At 48.9% G+C, this 18673-nt stretch overlaps 1 protein-coding gene and 1 pseudogene across 1 annotated transcript; one reads left to right on the top strand and one right to left on the bottom strand.

The window, feature by feature from the left end:
• Positions 1-2104: 2104 nt before the first annotated feature.
• On the bottom strand, positions 2105-3432 carry LOC111765771 (eukaryotic peptide chain release factor subunit 1 pseudogene; annotated as a pseudogene).
• Positions 3433-6420: 2988 nt separating this feature from the next.
• Positions 6421-14751, top strand: GRPEL1 (GrpE like 1, mitochondrial). Its single transcript, XM_004465193.5, is given in 5 exon segments — positions 6421-6534; positions 9811-9973; positions 11319-11373; positions 11376-11399; positions 14260-14751. Coding segments are annotated over 5 exon segments (651 nt in total). The 5' UTR covers positions 6421-6472; the 3' UTR covers positions 14607-14751.
• Positions 14752-18673: the final 3922 nt, after the last annotated feature.

Below are 18673 nucleotides of genomic sequence, written 5' to 3'. Positions count from 1 at the left end.
CCGGACCACAGCGCTCTGTGGAAGGTTGGATTCTCTTTGTCACTGGAGTCCATGAGGAAGCCACCGAAGAAGACATCCATGACAAATTCACCGAGTACGGGGAGATAAAAAACATCCACCTCAGTCTCGACAGGCGTACGGGGTACTTGGGGCTCCTCAAGGACAGTCATTTGGACAACAAAATACAGGGTGAGAACTAGACGCTTTGCATTTTTTAAAAAAAGATTTACTTATTTATTTATTTCTCCCCCCCCCCCCCGTTCCTCCCTCCCCCGCCCCAGTTGTCTGTTCTCTGTGTCCATTTGCTGCGTGTTCTTCTTTGTCCACTTCTATTGTTGTCGGCCGCATGGCAATCTGTTTCTTTTTGTTGCGTCATCTTGCTGTGTCAGCTCTCCGTGTGGGCGGTGCTACTCCTGGGCAGGCTAAACTTTCTTTCGCGCTGGGCGGATCTCCTTATGGGGTGCACTCCTTGCACATGGGACTCCCCTATGTGGAGACATCCCTGTGTTGCATGGCACTCCTCGCACACATCAGCTCCACACGGGTCAGGGAGGCCCGGGGTTTGAACTGCGGACCTCCCATATGGTAGACGGATGCCCTAACCACTGGGCCAAGTCCACTTCCTGAAGCTTTGCATCTTAAGACAGACTCCCGTCCTTCAAGTGAAACAGGATTACTGGAATGACAGCAGGTCTGTAACCTGGGAACAAGCTGGTTCAGGCCAATACGGCCACGAGTGAGAGTGACAGAGTCAAAACTCAGTGAAGAAAGAGCAGTCGGGCACTAACATGTTAAAAGTACCCGATTTGAAAACCAAATACACCCCACTACCCTAGTCGGTGTGGGGGTGATAGCAGTTGACTTTTTTAACCTTTGGTCCTTTGAAGTCCATTTGGTATGCTTTTCCACTGCTGCCTTGGGCACATCCTGTACACTTTGTTCACTGTCACCATCTCGGGCATGCCATGACCTTGCATGCCAGCTGAGTTCAAGTCCAATTTAAAGCCTGGCCATGAAGCATAAGCTTCAGGTTTTCAGGCCCCTTTTGGATCCAACAGTGTTAAGTCCTCGGTGCCAGAAGCTGTGTCCCATCCCTCCCCGGCCCTGCCTTCCCACCGCCCTGCCATAATCTCTCATGAGAGGTGCTTGTATGTCCCGTATTGAAACAGACACTGCAACACCACCAGGGACCAGGGCTTTGTAATTACCTGCACAGTCACAGGGCTCAGCCGTCGTTGCTGTGAAAAACCTTGCAGTTCATTTTCTAAGATCAAAACACTCACATAATCTCACACCATCCAATACAAGGGAATCATGACAACCTCCCTTTTTACCAAAGGTAGACCCAAGCAAAATTAAATAAACTTTTACTTTTTTTTTTTTTTGCTTCTGCTTAAATTGCATGTTTTCTTAAAAATCCCAGCAAAAGTACAGAAGCCCCATCGTGCCCATCCCAAATTGGCTTCTAGAAGGCTAAGATGATGGGAACCCATGTCAAACAGATGCTGAGGACCCAGCCTGTGGGCACGAAGGCATCTGCAAAGCAGATAGAAGGAAAAAGTGTGCTGGCCCAGATCTCTAGTTATTTTACTTGGCAAATGCACTTTGTATCCTTGAGACTGACAGTTTGCAGGGGGAGACGAGGTGTGAGAAGTCAAGTTGAAATTGTTCCTTTCAACATTAACAGAGACCAAGAGAGAAATGGTTCCAACATTTCACCACATGCATTTCTTCCCACTCTAAAATGAAAATGCCACCTAAATGGGTCACTGTGAAATGCAACCATTTAATTTTTCTCCAATCAAAATAAGAAGCCAGCCAGTATGATCTCACTTCTATTAATTTTTGAAGGTTTATAGCATGTAACGTCTTTCTGCTTCTATGTTTGAAGTTTTAAAAAAATCATTTTCCCCCTAATATATGAGAGCAACAGATTTCATTATTAAGTAAAACCTGGTATTCCTTGTAAAATTAGTCCCAAGTGGAATTTAGGAATTTAGTTGTGGCTGCTGTGCTGACATCATGGCAAACCAAAGCCTAGGGTAGGGTCTAGTTTTGTTTCATTTTCGTTTCGCTATCCTACGCTTATCCTATGGATTAAGTTCTGGAAGTGTTCCAGTCATAAGGCAGGGGTCATTTTGGATTCCACCACAGGTTTGCTCAGTTGGATACCGGAGGGGGCGACACGGTTTACTGGGCAAGGTAAAAAAATTCATTGTCTCCTCCTTGGTGTTCCATTCCCTGGTATCCTACTTGGTACCACAAGATACCTCCAGTTCCACCAAATCGTGAGAACTAGGATGCTTTCCAGTTATCCAGTGTAGCTGTGAATTTTTATAGTTATTAACAAAACCATTTGAGCAGGGGCATGCTAGTCAGCTCGTGTTCCTGTCCTGCCTCTTTGTCTGTGAAATTAGATTTATCCTTCTCTTGATCTGGAGTTAAGAGAATTTTCTCTTCTTCTGTGCCTTGGCAATGAAGAACATATCTCATTACATCCAGATTTTCACAGACTATTAGAACCTCTATCACTCCCATTTCCAAAGCCTCTGGTTTATCTTCAACTCCACAACAGCACTTGCCCCATGTCCTGGCTCATTTCAGTAGATAACTCACTAGCTTGGGTGAATCCATTTTTACCACCACAGGAAATAGCAACTGATTTTAAAGCTTTTGATTGCAACCTCTCATCAAACAGATCAGATGGGCTTCGTTCAGTTTTGAGTCAGCTAATCCAGCTAAAACGAGACCAGCCACATCCACTTTGTCCCCAGAAATAAACAGCTGCACAGGAGTGTCAGCTACTTTCCCAACATAGTTTTACGTTGTTTTCCCCTTCTTAAACGAGCAAAATGCAGGGCAGATGGACCTCCTCTGCTGTGTTTCTTCGGGAGAGTCACAGTGAATCTGTGTGGGACTTCAGTGCTTCCCCAGACTGCACCAAAAAGCGCTCCACCACCATGCACGACGCTGAAGGCCAAAGCAGCTTCATCCGGGAGAGCAGCGCTGCAGGAGCCTCTGCGTGGAATTGTCAGCGGCGTGCAAGTGTAATGACGTATTCATTAGTCTGAAAGGCGCAAACTCAACATTGACTTTCTTTTCCTTTTGAGGCAGGCTGGAACAGGGACTGAGAGAGGGTGCTGTAGGAAAGCACAGGGGAAACGAGGGCAAAACAGGCCGTTCCGTGCAAAACCCATGCTCCCAGGTGCCCGTCTTTGCCTGTCCAGTGGTGGAAAGTCCCACCAACAAGGGAGGTGTCAACAGCCAAGGCCTGAAGGAACAGATAACTGGAAGCCCATTCGTCCCCCTCCCCGATCCCTCAGCGTGGCACTCAGAACCAATTAAAATGTTGTGCTGCCAGCCCTTCTGCACTCTCAGAACCGATGAGGACGCGCTAACTGCCAAGGCTTCGTCTCCAGGAGGGGAGGCCATCCTCAGCCAAGGCCGCCAGCCGGGCACGCATCTCCCCTAGCACGCCGCACCCGTCTCGGGCACCCATCTTGGGTGTGCACTTTCTCCTCCATCCTTGAATTATTTTCTGTTACATGGCCAAGAACCTGGGAACCCGCCACCGGCAGCAATTTCCTTCTCTGTCCCCCAGGAAACCACAGGCGCCTTGGAGGCACTGTCAGGTGGAGGCTTTGTCGTCCAGCTGTGATGGCTCCCGGGGCTGCAAGGCGGTCTCCCCGAGACTTCAAGTCCTTAGTGTTGGGTGCAGCTCCAAACTCATCTGCTGACGTTGTTGCCACTCCTGAAACCTGGTCTGTGGGAGGAACCACCAACAAAATCATGCTGTGCCATTGCCGCAGGCACCTCCCAACTCACAGGGCTTCAGGATCTTCCAGATTCAGAGCTCCACATTCCCTTCTCCTCCTTCCCAAAGGCCCAGGCCTGGGGGCTGCAGCTAATCCTCCCGGGCGGCGGGCCATGGGCTCCCCCTCTCCAGGCAGCTGCATGTGTTGCACCCTTCTGTGCACTTGCCGTGATGAGGACAACCACTCTACTCTCCTGTCTAAAGCCATAAAAACCCCTGCTCCCAGGAAGGCAGATTTGAGACACCCCGTCTCCTGTCCTTCCGCCAGGGTTAATAAACCTGCTCTCACCACCGTCCAGGTGTGAGCTCCAATTCACCTGCTCTGGGCAAGACCCCAGAGGGACCCCTGCGGGGTTTGCTTCAGTACAACCAACACCACTATTCCAGAAAATTTCATCACCCCAAATGGAAACTTCCTGTTCTCACCTCCGTCCAGCCCCAGTAGACTCTATTCTACTTCCTGTGTCTGTGAATTTGCCAATTCTAAATATTTTACATCAGTGGAATCATTCGATATTTGTTCTTTTGTGTCTGGCTTATGTCATTGAGCATAATGATTTCAAATTCCATGCCTGTAGTAGCACGTATCAGAACTTCATTCCCCTTTGTGGCTGAATAATATTCCACGGTACAGAGAGACCCCGTTTTGTTCATCCATCCTTCCACTGATGGACACTTGGATGGCTCCCAACACAAGTATCTTCCTACCTCTGGTTTCTTCTATCACCATCCAAATAAGAGCCGTTCAATTCTGTTGTCTTTTAAGCTCTTTTATTCTCTAGCAGTCCCACTTCATCCCCCCTACCCCACCCCAGGCCCTTAATTCACTAGGAAACCAGATCACTTGTCCTGCAGAAGAGCCCACATTTTGGATTTGACCGGCTGCCTTCCTCTGTGCGTGGCACAGTGCCTGGTGCACAGTAGGTCTTCAGCCAACAGCAGTTAATGAAAGGTGGTGAAGCAGAGCCAAGGCACAGGGGCTTGGGCTCTGCAGCTGGCAGGTCTCCACTGGGAGCCCCCAGCACAGAGGCCCGCCCTCAGGACTTGGGGAGACCAGAGCTCTAACCCTGGGATTGTGGCTGGAGGGACAGCAGCTGTTCAAGACACCGGAGCACTGAAAACTTTTGAATTCATGCAGTACAGCTGAGTCCCAAAAGTTTTCAGAAGTGCTGTTGTTATTTTGTTATTGTTTATTTTCAGAAAACTGAAGATAGAAGTACAAAAACAAGCTCCCGTTTTCCCACGATTCAATGTCAAAACTGCTAACATTTAGTCACATTTGTTTCCTGCATTTTTGTTTTGTTTTAATAAATAAAACAGGTACCGCTGAACCACCGCCAGGGTTCTCTTCTCCTGGGCCCTGCTCCACCACAGGAGACCAGCCTAACCTCCTCACCGCTGTCGGTGATTGCCATTTTGAATACTTTGTCCCCCTGAGCCTGCCCTGTCTTTCCTCTGACCGACGCGGGGTGTTGTGAGCCCAGTGCTGTTGTAGATCCGCGGACTCGGCAGCCAACAGGACCACTTTCTGACCCCCCCACGCCGATTATTCCAGGAGGCGCCGGAGCGCGGGGTGGCCGCACTTATCCCCGAAAGGCCGGCGCGGGCGCACAGGGCACGGAAGGGAGCGCACAAGGCACCGACGGGGGCTCACAGGCGACGGACGGGACGCACAGGGTACCGATGGGGGCGCACAGGCTACGATGGAGGCTCCGGGGCCCTTTGGCGGAGGGCAACCGGCACGGATGAGGGGCTCACAGGACCTGGACAAGCACCGGGCCCCGACGGGGGTGGGGGTGGAGTAGGGGAGGGGACCGGGCATGGATGGAGGAACGCACAGGGCACGGACGGGGACGAACAGGGCACCGATGGGGGCGCACAGGCCAAGGACGGGGGAGCACCGGGCAAGGACAGGGGACCCACAGGGCACGGAGGGGAGGCGCACAGACCACGGACGGGGGCGCACCAGGCAAGGACGCGGGCGCCCGGGGACTTTGGGAGAGGGCACCCGGCACGAATGAGGGGCTCACAGGACATGCACAGGGGATGCACCGGGCCCCGACGGGGGCGACCGGGCACGGATGGTGGAACGTACAGGGCACGGATGGGGGAACGCACAGGCACGGACGGGGGCGCCCGGAACACGGGCGGGGCGCAACGGCCACGGACGAGAAGCGCCAGGGCACGGGTCAGTTCCGGAGACGCACGGCGCAGATAAGAGCCCCGGCGCCGGCCGACGGCCAGGGGCGAGAGCTGCGGGCGGCGCAGGCGCGGAGGGCTTAATACCCGGGGACTTCTCCCCGCGGCCGCCACCCCCCAGCCCCGCCCCGCTCTCCGTGCCCCGCCTCCCCATCCTTCCTCCCCATTGGCTCGTCTTTTCGCGACGCCCCGCCCACAGTCTCCGCCCACTGCTCCCTTCACCTTTCACCTTCTCACCCTCGGAGGTTCCTGAAGGCCGCAGACCCGGTCCACCAGGGGAAAGCCTCTGCAAGTATTGGTCACTGTCGTCCTTCCATCATAGGGAGAGAGCTCGCTGACTGGCTGAGGGGAAGCAGCTGGGCGGGGAAGCAGGCACGGAGTCTGCGCCCAGGGGGCGGGCCGGCGACCACCGCGCGTGCGTGGTGCGTGCGCAGTGACGGCGGCGGGCGGCGAGCAGTCATGGCGGCTCAGTGCGCGAGGCTGGCGCGGCGCAGCGTTCACGCTTTGGCGTTGTCTTTCAGGTAAGAGGCGCCCGACTTCCCTTGGCCGAGGAGGGAGCTCTGCTCGCTGGTGCCGCCTCTGCTCGGGGCAGCGGTCTCCCGCTCTGACGCGGGCCTTTAAACCGGGCGCTGCCCTCGTCGGCTCCGTGCTCGCAGCTGGGTATCCTCGGGCTCCTCGGGTACCTGACGCGGGACCGACTCATCCCCGCCTGGGGTTACAGCGCAGCTGGCTCCCCCGGTGCTGCCTGGAGGGCCGGAGCGGCTGCTCTTCGGGGAGTCGCGTGGAGTGCCAGGGGCAGGTGGCCCCACGTGTGCGTTTACACGTCACGCAAGTCCGCACGCGCGCGCACGGGAGCAGAGGCCGCCCAAACTTCTCGTTATCCCGTTGAACAGCCAGAACCAGAACAAGCTAGAGAGTGCCCAAGGTCACGCAGCGAGGCAGAACTGAGCAAGGACTGTGGCTTAGTCACTCCCTTGGCTGCAGCGCGCAACCCCAGGCCGGGACCCGAGCGGTGCTCAGCCAAGTTTTGTGTGACCGAGGCTGTGGTCGCCCCCGTTCGTGGGGTGATCGAATTCCTTCCGCCTCCGGCTCTTCCGGAGTCTGAGATCAAAAAGAGCAACAGAGCCTGACCAGCCTTGGGGGACAGGAATGTATTTCGACAAATGCAGGGGACTCCACAGCCGAGGGTCATGAGAGTAAGTGTCCTAATTGTTTTGTTTTTACTTTTTTTTTTTTTTTTTAAACCTGCGGCTTCTGGTTTTTGCAAGTCCTTTCTCAGAAGTTAGTTTGGCAAACACTTAGCGTTTTCTGTGTTGGAAGAAGAGCCTGGAGTCAAGTTGTCTATTAGAGAACCTCCTCTGGGCCAAACACGGGGGTAGAAGCCAGGTAGAGTATGATATTTGGATATGTGTGTTTCCTCAAGGAGCTTACCCACTTGGGTGAGAAGACCAAATATTCGAAGATCAATTACAGAGAACGGAATCAGTTACCTTGGATGATGATGGAGGTGATCACTTCCTTAATAAATCATATAAAACAAAAGAACATGGGAACAAAGCAGTGACCAACCGGTAAAAACCTGAGTAAAAAGGCATTTTGCTCAAGTTATGATTTTGTACTTGGAATTAATTGCTTGGAAAGTGACCACCAAGTCCGCATATTATCTGTCTCTGAGAACTTGCTTTTGTGGAAAAGATATTCAGAGAGAGGAGGCAAGAGGCTTGACTTGTAGTTCTGTTAGGCCTCAAGGCAGGGCCTTAATAGATAGCCAGAAATGGCATGAAGAAAACTTCAACATGAGAGTTAGGCAAACTCACATTTATTACATCTGCAGAGGAAAGGAATCAAGGTCAGTCTAAAGTGACTCAGAACCAACTCCCTGTGCTGCAGTTTCACTCTTGCTTAAACCAAGCAAGAGTTACTAGTTAGCATTTGCTTTGATTATTGCATTAGTTTTTATACATATGGATGAATACACATAGCTGGTTATATAATTGTATGATTAGTATGTTCAGGAAATCATGCTTGCACATACATTGCATGATCAAGAAAGGGGCGGATAACTCCACTCCTGGGTGGGAATTTTACTATGTTAATTAAGCAGGTTGACGTGAGGACAGCAAGGGGCTTCTTCTCAGGTCCGGCCAACTGGTTAAAGCTGGTTTTCATACTTCATTGCTTCAACAGGATATTCTTGACTACCAAAAGCAGAATTTGGCACAAAGAGAGGGTTGCATCTTGTTACCTTCTGATTTACATACAGTTTTCTTCATATTCTAGCAACAGGGAGAGAAACAAGTTATTTTCAGGTATTTGGTCTTCCTACATCCATCAGTTCTAGCTCCTACAAGAACTAAGCTCTCCAATACTCAGTTTTCCTCTCACTCTGGGCCCTGTTGCATTCTTGCCACACTTCACACTGCCTTGCCACAGGTCCATCCTGCAGAAAGGCCAAGTGATTGTCACCCAGGGGCCAGAACAAATAGAACAGATGGCCGACCTCACAACAGTACACTCAGTTTTTAGATTATTCACTTTCCTAAGTCGCAAGAGTAAAAATAATACAGTAAAAAGGGCATTGCTCTCCAACTCCATGGTGACTGCAGGGAAATTTTCCACCCCCTTTTGCAGGCCTAAGAAACATGTTTATATACAAAGGAGTTCTGGTTTGTTCTTACAAAAATGGAATCACATTTCATGTAGTTCTCTGTAAGTTGCATTTCTGACTTAGCAAAACACCCATAGTGCATCCAAGAGATGGCAGTTTCACTCATCCTTCTTAGTAGCTGCAGAAAATATTCTAGATTTTGGAAACAACAGTTTATTCTACCATTTCCTTACTGGTGAGCATTGTTTCCAGCTTGTCACTAGTCAGTCCTGCAATAAACAAATTTGTTTATTCATATGTACAGATATTTCTGTTTGTTTAGGCAGTTTTCTTTATTCTGGGAAGAAAAAGTAACAATTTGCAGATTGGATTTTGATGTAATAAAAAGGGTGTCACTGGTCCTGGTGAAGGACCTGGGCTTTTAAGACCTTATTCTGTCACTTTGGGCCTGTCATTTAAGATTGGGTGATAGCTTGAGTCACTTCAGTGTTAGTTTTCAGCTTCTTTGTATTTGCCCTGCATGAACCTCCATGCTTTCCTACCTCTGTGTGTTTGCCCACACACCCTCTTCCTGGATGTCTCTGTCCCTTCCACCCCGGCTTCTGATGTGTGAATCTTACCTGCCCTTCCATGCATCTCAGTCTAAAGCTTCTTGTGGTCCCCCATGTCCCCAGTCTAAAAAAGGTTCTACTCCAAAGCACTTGGTCTCTCTTCTATTATCTTTAAATCCAAAACTAGAGTTCTTTACAAATAACTTATCGTTGACATGGCTCTTATATTCCCTGTGGGCATATAGATGGTCCTGCCAGGACCATCTTTGCAGTCAGCACCAGCACTGGGCCTCACCTCTAATAGTAGCTGCTCTGTAAATAAACTGGTGAGATCTAAATGGCAGTACCTTAGAAGTGGGGGGTTAGACAGGAGGAAGAGGAGGTTAGCAGTGTAGCTTTGGTACACTGACATGCTGGTTTAAGCATGTATTACAGAAGATTCTATATAAATAACTTCTGTACATCAAATAATATTTGACTTTATTAGACCTGAAATAAATCATTCTTCCCAAGTCAATTAGCAGATAGTTTTAAATTATCCCAAATTTATAAAACCATACATCTGACTTTAACAAGCAAAATGAAGAAAAATAAAAACACCCCAAGTCTTAATTTCTAATGTCTGGACTTTTCCTTAGGCCCTCTCCTCGGTGGTTGTGCACAGCTACAAAAGAAAAGAACAGTGGCCAGAACTTGGAAGAGGACTCAGGTCAGAATGAACAGAAAACAGACACCCCCTCTCCAGAGAAGATGCTGGTGGAGGAGAAGGCCAAGTTAGAAGAGCAGCTAAAAGAGACTATGGTAAGCCTTGCAGGCCCCTGAGAGGTCTGTTGAACTCTTGAATTTCTCACCTCATTGGTCTGGAAGGTTCTTCAGAGAACATCTGGGCCAGCCTCTGTTTTATTGGTCAAGAGCCCAGAGGAGGTCAGTCATCTGTTGGAGCATATTGCAAGTTGCTGCGAAAGTGGGGGCTGGTCCCTACATCTTGTGTGCCTTTGGTTCTGTCGTGGGAATAATCTTTACCTGCTATGTAGATTGTGTTGCATTAAGACTTAAATTAGTCTTTACAAATGAGGAATATTCAGGGGTATGTTTACGCTGGTCTTGGGGAAGGAACTAAAAAATTAGAAGAGTTGGGATAGCATGGTTGTGGGGTACTCATGGGGAGGTAGGAATTTTATGAACGAGTTAATAAATGGACTTTTACTCCATGTGAAAAAATACATATGGCAAAAGTCAAGTTCTCTAAGGACTTAAAAATGATCATATCAAACAGTGCCAGCACTGGGATAAGTGCTTTCTTTCCCTCTCTCATCCTCGCAGCAGCTCTGTGAGTAAACTGTTCATGCCTCTGTTTTGCAGATGAGGCATCTGAGGCCCAGGGGGGGTGAGGAACCAGCTTCCCCATAGCAGAGCCCAGGTTTGAGTGGGGCGGTCTGGCCTTGGGGTGCCTGCTCCCAACCATGCTGGCGCCTGAAGACTGAAAATGGTTGGGTGCTGGGGTCCCCCCAGTAGTTCAGTAAACCGTAAAAGGGGGAAGGCTCAGGAGAGGGAGATTACTGGAAAATTGGTGAGAAATTAGGAAGATACCAGAATTTGGATGGTTGTTACACAGTGTATGTTTGACCTGAGATACGTTTTGGTATTAAAGATACCAAAGGTTCATGGATGGCCTCTTTCTCTCTCGGTTGGGGTAGAGGCCTGAGTCTCCATGCTTGCAAGGGTCAGGAACTCAGCCTGGGTCAGGCCCTGGCTGGGATTCTAGGCTTCCCTTGACTTAGGTTGGAAATTCTGCTGAGGAAATTAGTAAATTCATGGGCCTTCCTAGAGGGGGGGCGGGATTATCAGAACCATAGGGAAATATTTTTTTTTTTGTCTTTTCCTAGCTGTGTACTAGAATAGGAAGGGGTCTAAGGCTCTGTAAGTTCTCGGCACCTTGACATTGTATACCCTACTCACTGGAAATATCGATAGAAGTTTATGCTTACTTATTGAACTGTAATCTCTGCAGTCCAAAATCTCAAAATAGTAGTAGACATTTTCTGTATTTGGACTTGGGGTTCATGTAATCATTTTTTTAGTCCAATTATGTTCTATAAGTTTGTATCTTCTTTGTGTAAATTTCCTTTTTTTCTCTCTCTTAAAGGGAAAATATAAGCGAGCTTTGGCAGATACTGAGAACTTACGGCAGAGAAGCCAAAAATTGTGGAAGAGGCAAAATTATATGGTAACTTAAAAATGTTAGATGATATTGTTACTGGAAAGAAGACAGTTGGGAAAGAGGAGGACATGTCTGCATGAATATCAGAAAACAAGACTGGGGACCAGTGGAGGGAAATTTTAAAGATAAGACAGCAGAAAAGATTGAGGAGCAAGGATGAAGGAGTTGTAACTAGCTTCAGAAGTGTAATGGCTGTCATGAACTCCAGCACAAGGAAGTGTAACCCTCCGTCGGTACTGTGCATACTTACTGCGCTTCCACGTGAAGGTTTTGTCCTTGAATCTGTAGGTAATTCTAGCATGTCAGCCTCTGCATGTCCACTCCCTTACCTACGTGAGCAGCAGTATCTGTATCCCTGTTGCATTGCCACCTCTGGATATTTTTTCACGATCCTTCCCTTTCACAATAGAGATAATCAAGGTTTCAGAGCTTAAATGACTTGCCATGCGTCCCAAAGCTAGTACGTGTCAGTGCGGGCTTGAGGCCAGTAGCTCTGGGCTCCGGTGACTGCCGTGGTGTTGGCTAAACGTGAGGCTGTCATTCGGGCGCTTCCCCTCTTGCGTGCCTAACTGATTGTTAGGTGTCATTCCCCCATGTCCTAGGTGAAGAACGAAAGCCCTAAATAGCTTGCCCAGCGTCACACAATGGGGAGAGTCCACTGGAACCCCAAAGTCCAGGTCTCACCTTGCTGCTTTCCAGTGACTTTCACCTCAGGTGCTGTCAGCCCGTTTCCTGCATTTCCCCCTCTTTCTGGGAATGCCCTTTGTTTGCATCTTGGCTGTCAGGCCTTCAAATGTCCGGCTTCTTGAGGATGCCGTACGAAGCCTAACCTCTCCTCTCCTCTCCCCGTGCTTCTTCAGTGACTCTACCCCACGTCCTCTAACCTGCTCTCCCTTCCTCCTCTCTTCCCCATCGAGGAGTCTAGGTCGGGTTTTGCACGTGTCCTTTCCACGCCCTCCCCAGCCCCCATCCGTCCCACAGAGTGAGCAGTAAGGCTCTCACCCGTGGACTTGGCTTCATTGCCTCCACTCTGGTCCGGGTCGGATTCAACTCCTGGGTCACTGCTCATTAGTCTCCTAAAGTTAGTACAGTTCAGTTCTTTGGCTCCAGTTGTAATTGCTTCCATCCCATTCTTCACATGCTAGGCCTAAAAGTACTACTTGTTATAGTATCTCACTCACCCCCCCCCCCCTTTCAAAGCAAACACTTTTCAGTGGCTTCCATACCTGTGAACTTTTTTTTTAAAGATTTATTTATTTCTACCCCCCCACCCCTTGTTGTCTGCTGTGTGTTCTTCTGTGTCTGCCTTGTCTTCTCTTAGGCATCACTGGGAACCGATCCTGGGACCTTCTGGTGTGGGAGAGAGACGCTGAGTCTCTCAGGCCACTTCAGATCCCTGGTCTCCTATTGTTTCTCCTCTGTGTCTCTCTTTGTGCGCCATCTTGTTATAACAGCTCCCTTTTCCGGGCCAGCTCTCCTTCTCCAGGAGGGTGTGGGAATTGAACCCTGGACCTCCCATGATGGTACACAAAAGCCCAATCGTTTGAACCACATCCGCTCCCTGAACTGACTCTTGCCTGCTTCGAAACTTGCAATACTCAGCCTCTCCCACTGTGTACCTGTTCAGTTCCCCAAGTGCTTGGTTAACTCCTTACTCTGCAGGTCTGGGTTCACAGACCCTCCACCCCCATCTTCCCAGTCTAAATAAAGCCCCTTGATAGAATTTTTCCTCAGTACCCATCACTGCTCTGTCATAATGCCACAGTTTGTCCATGTACCTGCAATTTGTAGTTATTTAATGCCTGCCTCTTGGACTTGATATTCTGTGGGGTCAGGTCATGCCCCTGCACGTAGCATAGGGTTAACATGTAATAGATGCTAACCTTTTTATTGGGTAGGTAAAAACAAACATTTTAAAGCAGGAGAGTGAAAATACTTGAGAGCCAAGTTTTAAACAAACGTTGTTTCTGCCAGGCAGAGCCTTTGAGACTTGTGAAGCCCTCCCTGAGCTAAACTGGGGCAGAGAAACACTGATGTGGGCCATGGTGGGGACAATCCAGTGTGACACTCTTCACCCCGCCCCCCCCCCCCACTGCTGCATTTGGAAGCATTTTCTCAAAACCACAAATCACCTTTTATTCCGTATACTGCCTTGAGTTTTTTGAGGGACTTTTCTAGTGTGCTAGTTTTTTCATTAGATTAACACCTAGGATGTGTCTTGTAACTCTGATCTTGCAGAGCATAATAACTGCTAGTATTTATTGAGTGCTTACTGTGTTCCTGGCACTCTTAGTCCTTCTGACTACCCTATATTAAGTATCATTTCCATTTTATAACGGAAGAAGTGGAGGCTTAGAAAGGTTAAATAAGTTGACCAGGTCACACAGTTGTTAAGTAACGAGCCCAGGTTTTTGGGCCCCAGGTCCTGTGCTCTAGCTGCAGCAGGCGCCACAGAACAGCCCGTACCGTCCCTGGTGACAGCGTGCTCTGTAGGGGTACTGTCTTAGTCTGGCGCCTAAGTGAAGGTGAGATGGTTCTGTAAATTTCAGCTACCTGTCTTCCATCCTTGATTGGTCATGTTCTTTAGTTCTGGATGGTCCCAGGAGAGAGTTTTGTTTTGTTTTTTTAGGGAAATACAAAATTCTTAGTATTACTTATTTAATTGTCATTTCTTTTTTTCCTATTATTTTTTTTTTAATGATAAATTCAAAGATTTATTTTTTATCAAGCCAGTGAAATTCTAGGACAAAGGAATGATTTGAAGTTATTAAATGGCCTCTGCATGAAGTAAACGGTGCTTACAGGTTTGAATTGCCGTATGCAGTTGTTACGGAATCGGATGATTTTCTTCTTTAACTTCATTTAGGCATTCAGGGCTTCTGCAAGGACTTGTTAGAGGTTGCAGACATTTTGGAGAAGGCAACCCAGTGTGTCCCGAAAGAAGAAATCAAGGACGATAACCCTCACCTGAAGAGCCTCTACGAGGGCCTTGTCCTGACGGAGGCCCAGATCCAGAAGGTGTTCACGAAGCACGGCCTGCTCAGGCTGGACCCTGTCGGGGCCAGGTTCGATCCCTACGAGCACGAGGCCCTGTTCCACACCCCAGTCGAGGGGAAGGAGCCCGGCACGGTGGCGCTGGTCAGCAAGGTGGGGTACAAGCTGCACGGGCGCACCCTAAGACCTGCCCTGGTCGGGGTGGTCAAGGAGGCTTAGTGCCTCTTCAGGCTGGGGGTGTTTTCCTAGTCACCTGCTGGTTCGTCTCTTCTCATCTACGAATACATGTGACCTTTTCCCAAACCTTGTTGGGAAGCATAAATAGCCAGTGGCAAGAAAGAAAACCACACTGGTTTCAAAATTACGTTGTTTAGTGAACTCTGATTGGGGAGGTCTGTTCATTGATTTTTGGTACCACGTGCTTACTGGTTCCACAGAGGGCCTGCAGGACACAACTGGACTTTTAGAGTATCTCACATAATGTTATCTGCTCAAACTCTGGTGAACCTAGAAGTATTGTAAACAAATAAAATACCTTCAGGAATTCCACTCTATGGCTGCCTCGACACACTTGCCACACTTTCTCGGGGAACTCGCCGTGGTAACGCACAGCACTGGAATACTACGCCACCGCTCATTCATTCACTTAAGGAACAAGAGTTAAAGCATTTTTCGTGCTTTAAAAAAAAAACAACTTACGGTGACCTTTGTGATACAGATAGGTGAGTTCATTTACAAGTAGTTACTAATCTAGCAGCTAAAAATGATTGACTTCTGCTTTCATGTGGAAATGCAAAATGAACATACGTGTTCCTTAACCGTTCTTACCCTCTTTATTTTGCTGGTAATTGAATTTAACAAAATTTGTTATTTGTGACATTATGTTCATCTGAATGTACAGACCGCCTCAAATTACATTCCTTAGTAAGGTGGACTTGCTCAGAATATGCAGGCTGCATGCCTTAAATGCTAATGTTTAATTTTTAAAATTTATGTAAGAGGATTAAAGTCCTAATATGTTTATTTTCCTACTTGCTGGTAGTTATTCTGTGTGCTTTTGGGGAGGAGCTCCTTCAGCCACTAAGGAAATTGACTTGACTTTCCCTTTCTTTCTGCCCAAATCCTGAAGCTGTGTATTTAGCACATACGCAGAACACGTTCGCTTCTGGTGGGGGGAGCAACTTTCCTCCCATTAGTCACGCTTTGCAGGACTGGGCCTCTGCCGGGGGCACACACCTTGGCCTGTCCTGAGAACACAGATGTCAGGGGCTGAAACCACACGAGCCACAGCAAGGACATGCACAATTTGCAGTGCTGGCTCGACGGCGCTTTCGGCCAGGAGGAGCCTGTGTTCCTTGTTTCCATGGACACCGGGGTGTAGGAACAGCGTGATGGCCTGGGGTTTTGTTACAAACAAGAAAATAACTTTCCACCATGTTTGCTTCCAAGAAGTACTTCTAGGATTGAAGATTAAGTCCATTAAACTGCATTCTATGACTTTTTTAAAAGTCTGGTTGGCCTTGCTTACTATTTGAGAAAATACAGGTAATATTCCCATAATAAAATGCCAATTTGTATATTTCCAGACATTTCCCCCCTTTCCTTTAAATGGCCTTAAATTATTTGGTCAAAAACAGACCGTGGGGGAAACGGACTTTGGCCCAGTGGTTAGGGCGTCCGTCTACCATATGGGAGGTCCGCGGTTCAAACCCCGGGCGCCTCGACCCGTGTGGAGCTGGCCATGCGCAGTGCTGATGCGCGCAACGAGTGCCGTGCCACGCAAGGGTGTCCCCCGCGTGGGGGAGCCCCACGTGCAAGGAGTGCGCCCGTGAGGAGAGCCGCCCAGCGTGAAAAGAAAGAGCAGCCTGCCCAGGAATGGCGCCGCCCACACTTCCCGTGCCGCTGACGAAAACAGAAGCGGACAAAGAAACAAGACGCAGCAAATAGACACAGAAAACAAACAACCAGGGGAGGGGGGGGAATTAAATAAATAAATCTTTAAAAAAAAAAAAAGACCGTGGAACTAAAGGCAGTATATAGAGCATTGTATCAAACACGACTGGGAGTTTAGCTCTGCCTACTTTTAGCCATGTAGCTGCGAGTAAAAAACTTTTACCTCCCGGTGTCGCTTCTCTAACGTGGAGCTGAGTAAGAAAACTAATATCCACACTAAGTTCTGAGGCTGTGGGCAGCAACAGGGAGACCAAGTGTGCAGTCCCTCCCTTTCAGCCAGAGCTGCAGCTGCTACGACTCGGGAACCGCCTGTAGGCAGCACGCTCGGGTGTGCAGGCCGTGCGTCCCGCGTTTCCCGCAGGCGCTGCTGGCAGGAGAGCGCCACCCAGCGCTGGCACGCTCACGCTGGTCATTGAAGGCCAGCTCACCCGCGAGCTAGCCGAGGTCCTGGTTCTGCTCGGTGCTCGCACCAGCACCAGCACCAGCACCCGCACCTCCAGCAGGGGCCCGTGGCCTCTGGGAATCCACCTGGCTCAGGAAAGGCAGGCCGTGTGAGAGGTTTTCCACAGAACAGAAAGCAATTTGAAGCTCATTCTTTTGGAGGGAACAGTTTGACACAGAAGCACGAAGCTGAAGCACGTCACATGCCACGCCACGTACGTTTCTGGATGTTGACTCGCTTTATGTGGCTGAACTGAGACCGAGGAACAAGTGGTAAGAAGGAAGCAGTGACACCGGTTTGTTCTCAACTTGTTTAATGTGTAAAAGGGTAATAAAAATGGTAGTCAGAATTTAAGTTTTTAATACATTCTTGGAATGTTGGCCATCCAGAGGGCATTTTGAAAAGCTGAAGAATTACCTGACATTTTGACTCCAAATTATAGTTGGTTTAAATTGAAAAAAGAAAAAGCCTGGTTCCAGGATTATAGTGGCTAATTTGTCATGAGAATTAAATATAAAGATGTAAAGGCTCTGAACTCGCAGCAGGGGTGAGAACTAATGTGACAGTAACAGCTGGAGCTGAAGGGGTAAGAGGCAACCAATCATAAAATTACTTCTCCCTTGTAACAAAGTAGTAATACTTTAACATAAGTTAATTATACATTCATTATGGTGCTTTAAACAGTCAAGCCTAAAATTCTTCACACCATCCAAAAAAGACACGTAACCTACTTAAGCACAGTGTTTCCATGAGCTGGCCTGGGGCAGACGCATTACAGGATCTTCTGCTTCTCAGGCTTAATGTGAGTCTGGCAGTCGATGGACTATAGAAATAGGACTGAATTTAAAACTTGACCGAACTAGGATTCTGATGTTCTAGAAAAATCAAGAGTGAGACACCAGGATAGCTAAAACCAGTGATCCTCAAGCCTCAGCTTCCATCAGCATCGCTGGGCAGGCTGGTGAAGCAAGGCTCCCTGGAGCCCTCTCCCAGAGTCTCAGGCGGGACGGAGGGGCCTGCGTCTCCAGCAAGCTCCCGGAGACGCTGCTGCTGCTGGCCCAGGAACCCTGCTTTGAGAACCACTGGCTAGGACAACTGAAAACAGCACCCTCTCCACCACTGTCCACACGGGCTTTCTGTCACCCATACTGACCCTGCAGGGGACGACGCGGAGGCCCTGGGGAGCCATCCACACCGCTCAATAGTTCCTACTGTCAAGAGAACTTAGGGGCTTAATTAACAGGAAGCGCTTCTCTGCCAGCATGCAATGTATTTTACAACTAAAGCCATATACAATATATTTGAAATGTGTTTTATTTAATGCTGAAAAATTTATCTTAGGGACAGAAGGATGTAAAAAGAAAGGAAAAGGCACCATAATTAAGTCGTCCTTGGAAATGAGGTTTTTTTCCCCCTTTTTCTTTCAAATCACTTTCCTATAACTTGAAGTCTAACCACTCTGGGAGGTAAACAGTCTCTTGGTACCTATGGGGGCAGGAGAGGCCAAGCAAGCTTCCTGAAGGACAGAGGGCCTCAGCTCAGCCACCGCAACACCGACTCTCTAAAGCAGGGTCTTCTAGCAGTGAGAAACCTAAGCAGCTGGAAGACAAGTGACTTCCTCGAGCTTCGGAAGAAAGGTACTGGTACAGCCATGGGAGAGGGCCCGGGAGACGCTTTTAAGTAGGCCTGCGAGGGACGCTGCTGCCAAGTCTCCATCAAGGACAGCAAGCCCGAGGAGGAGAGCGAGGGGCTGGGGCTGCTCCGCAGCCCTGACGACACCCTAAACGAGACCCTGAGCCAGGCTAGGATGGTGGTGGTTTCCGTGAAAAAGGTCACTGGAGGCAGCTAATGCCAGAACTACCTCTTACCCTTGAACTTGAATTTAAATGGT

This window comes from Dasypus novemcinctus, chromosome 1, assembly GCF_030445035.2.
Source record: "Dasypus novemcinctus isolate mDasNov1 chromosome 1, mDasNov1.1.hap2, whole genome shotgun sequence".
Taxonomy (NCBI): domain Eukaryota; kingdom Metazoa; phylum Chordata; class Mammalia; order Cingulata; family Dasypodidae; genus Dasypus; species Dasypus novemcinctus.
The sequence above is the reverse complement of the archived record's forward strand: the minus strand, read 5'-3'. Positions and strand labels throughout refer to the sequence as shown.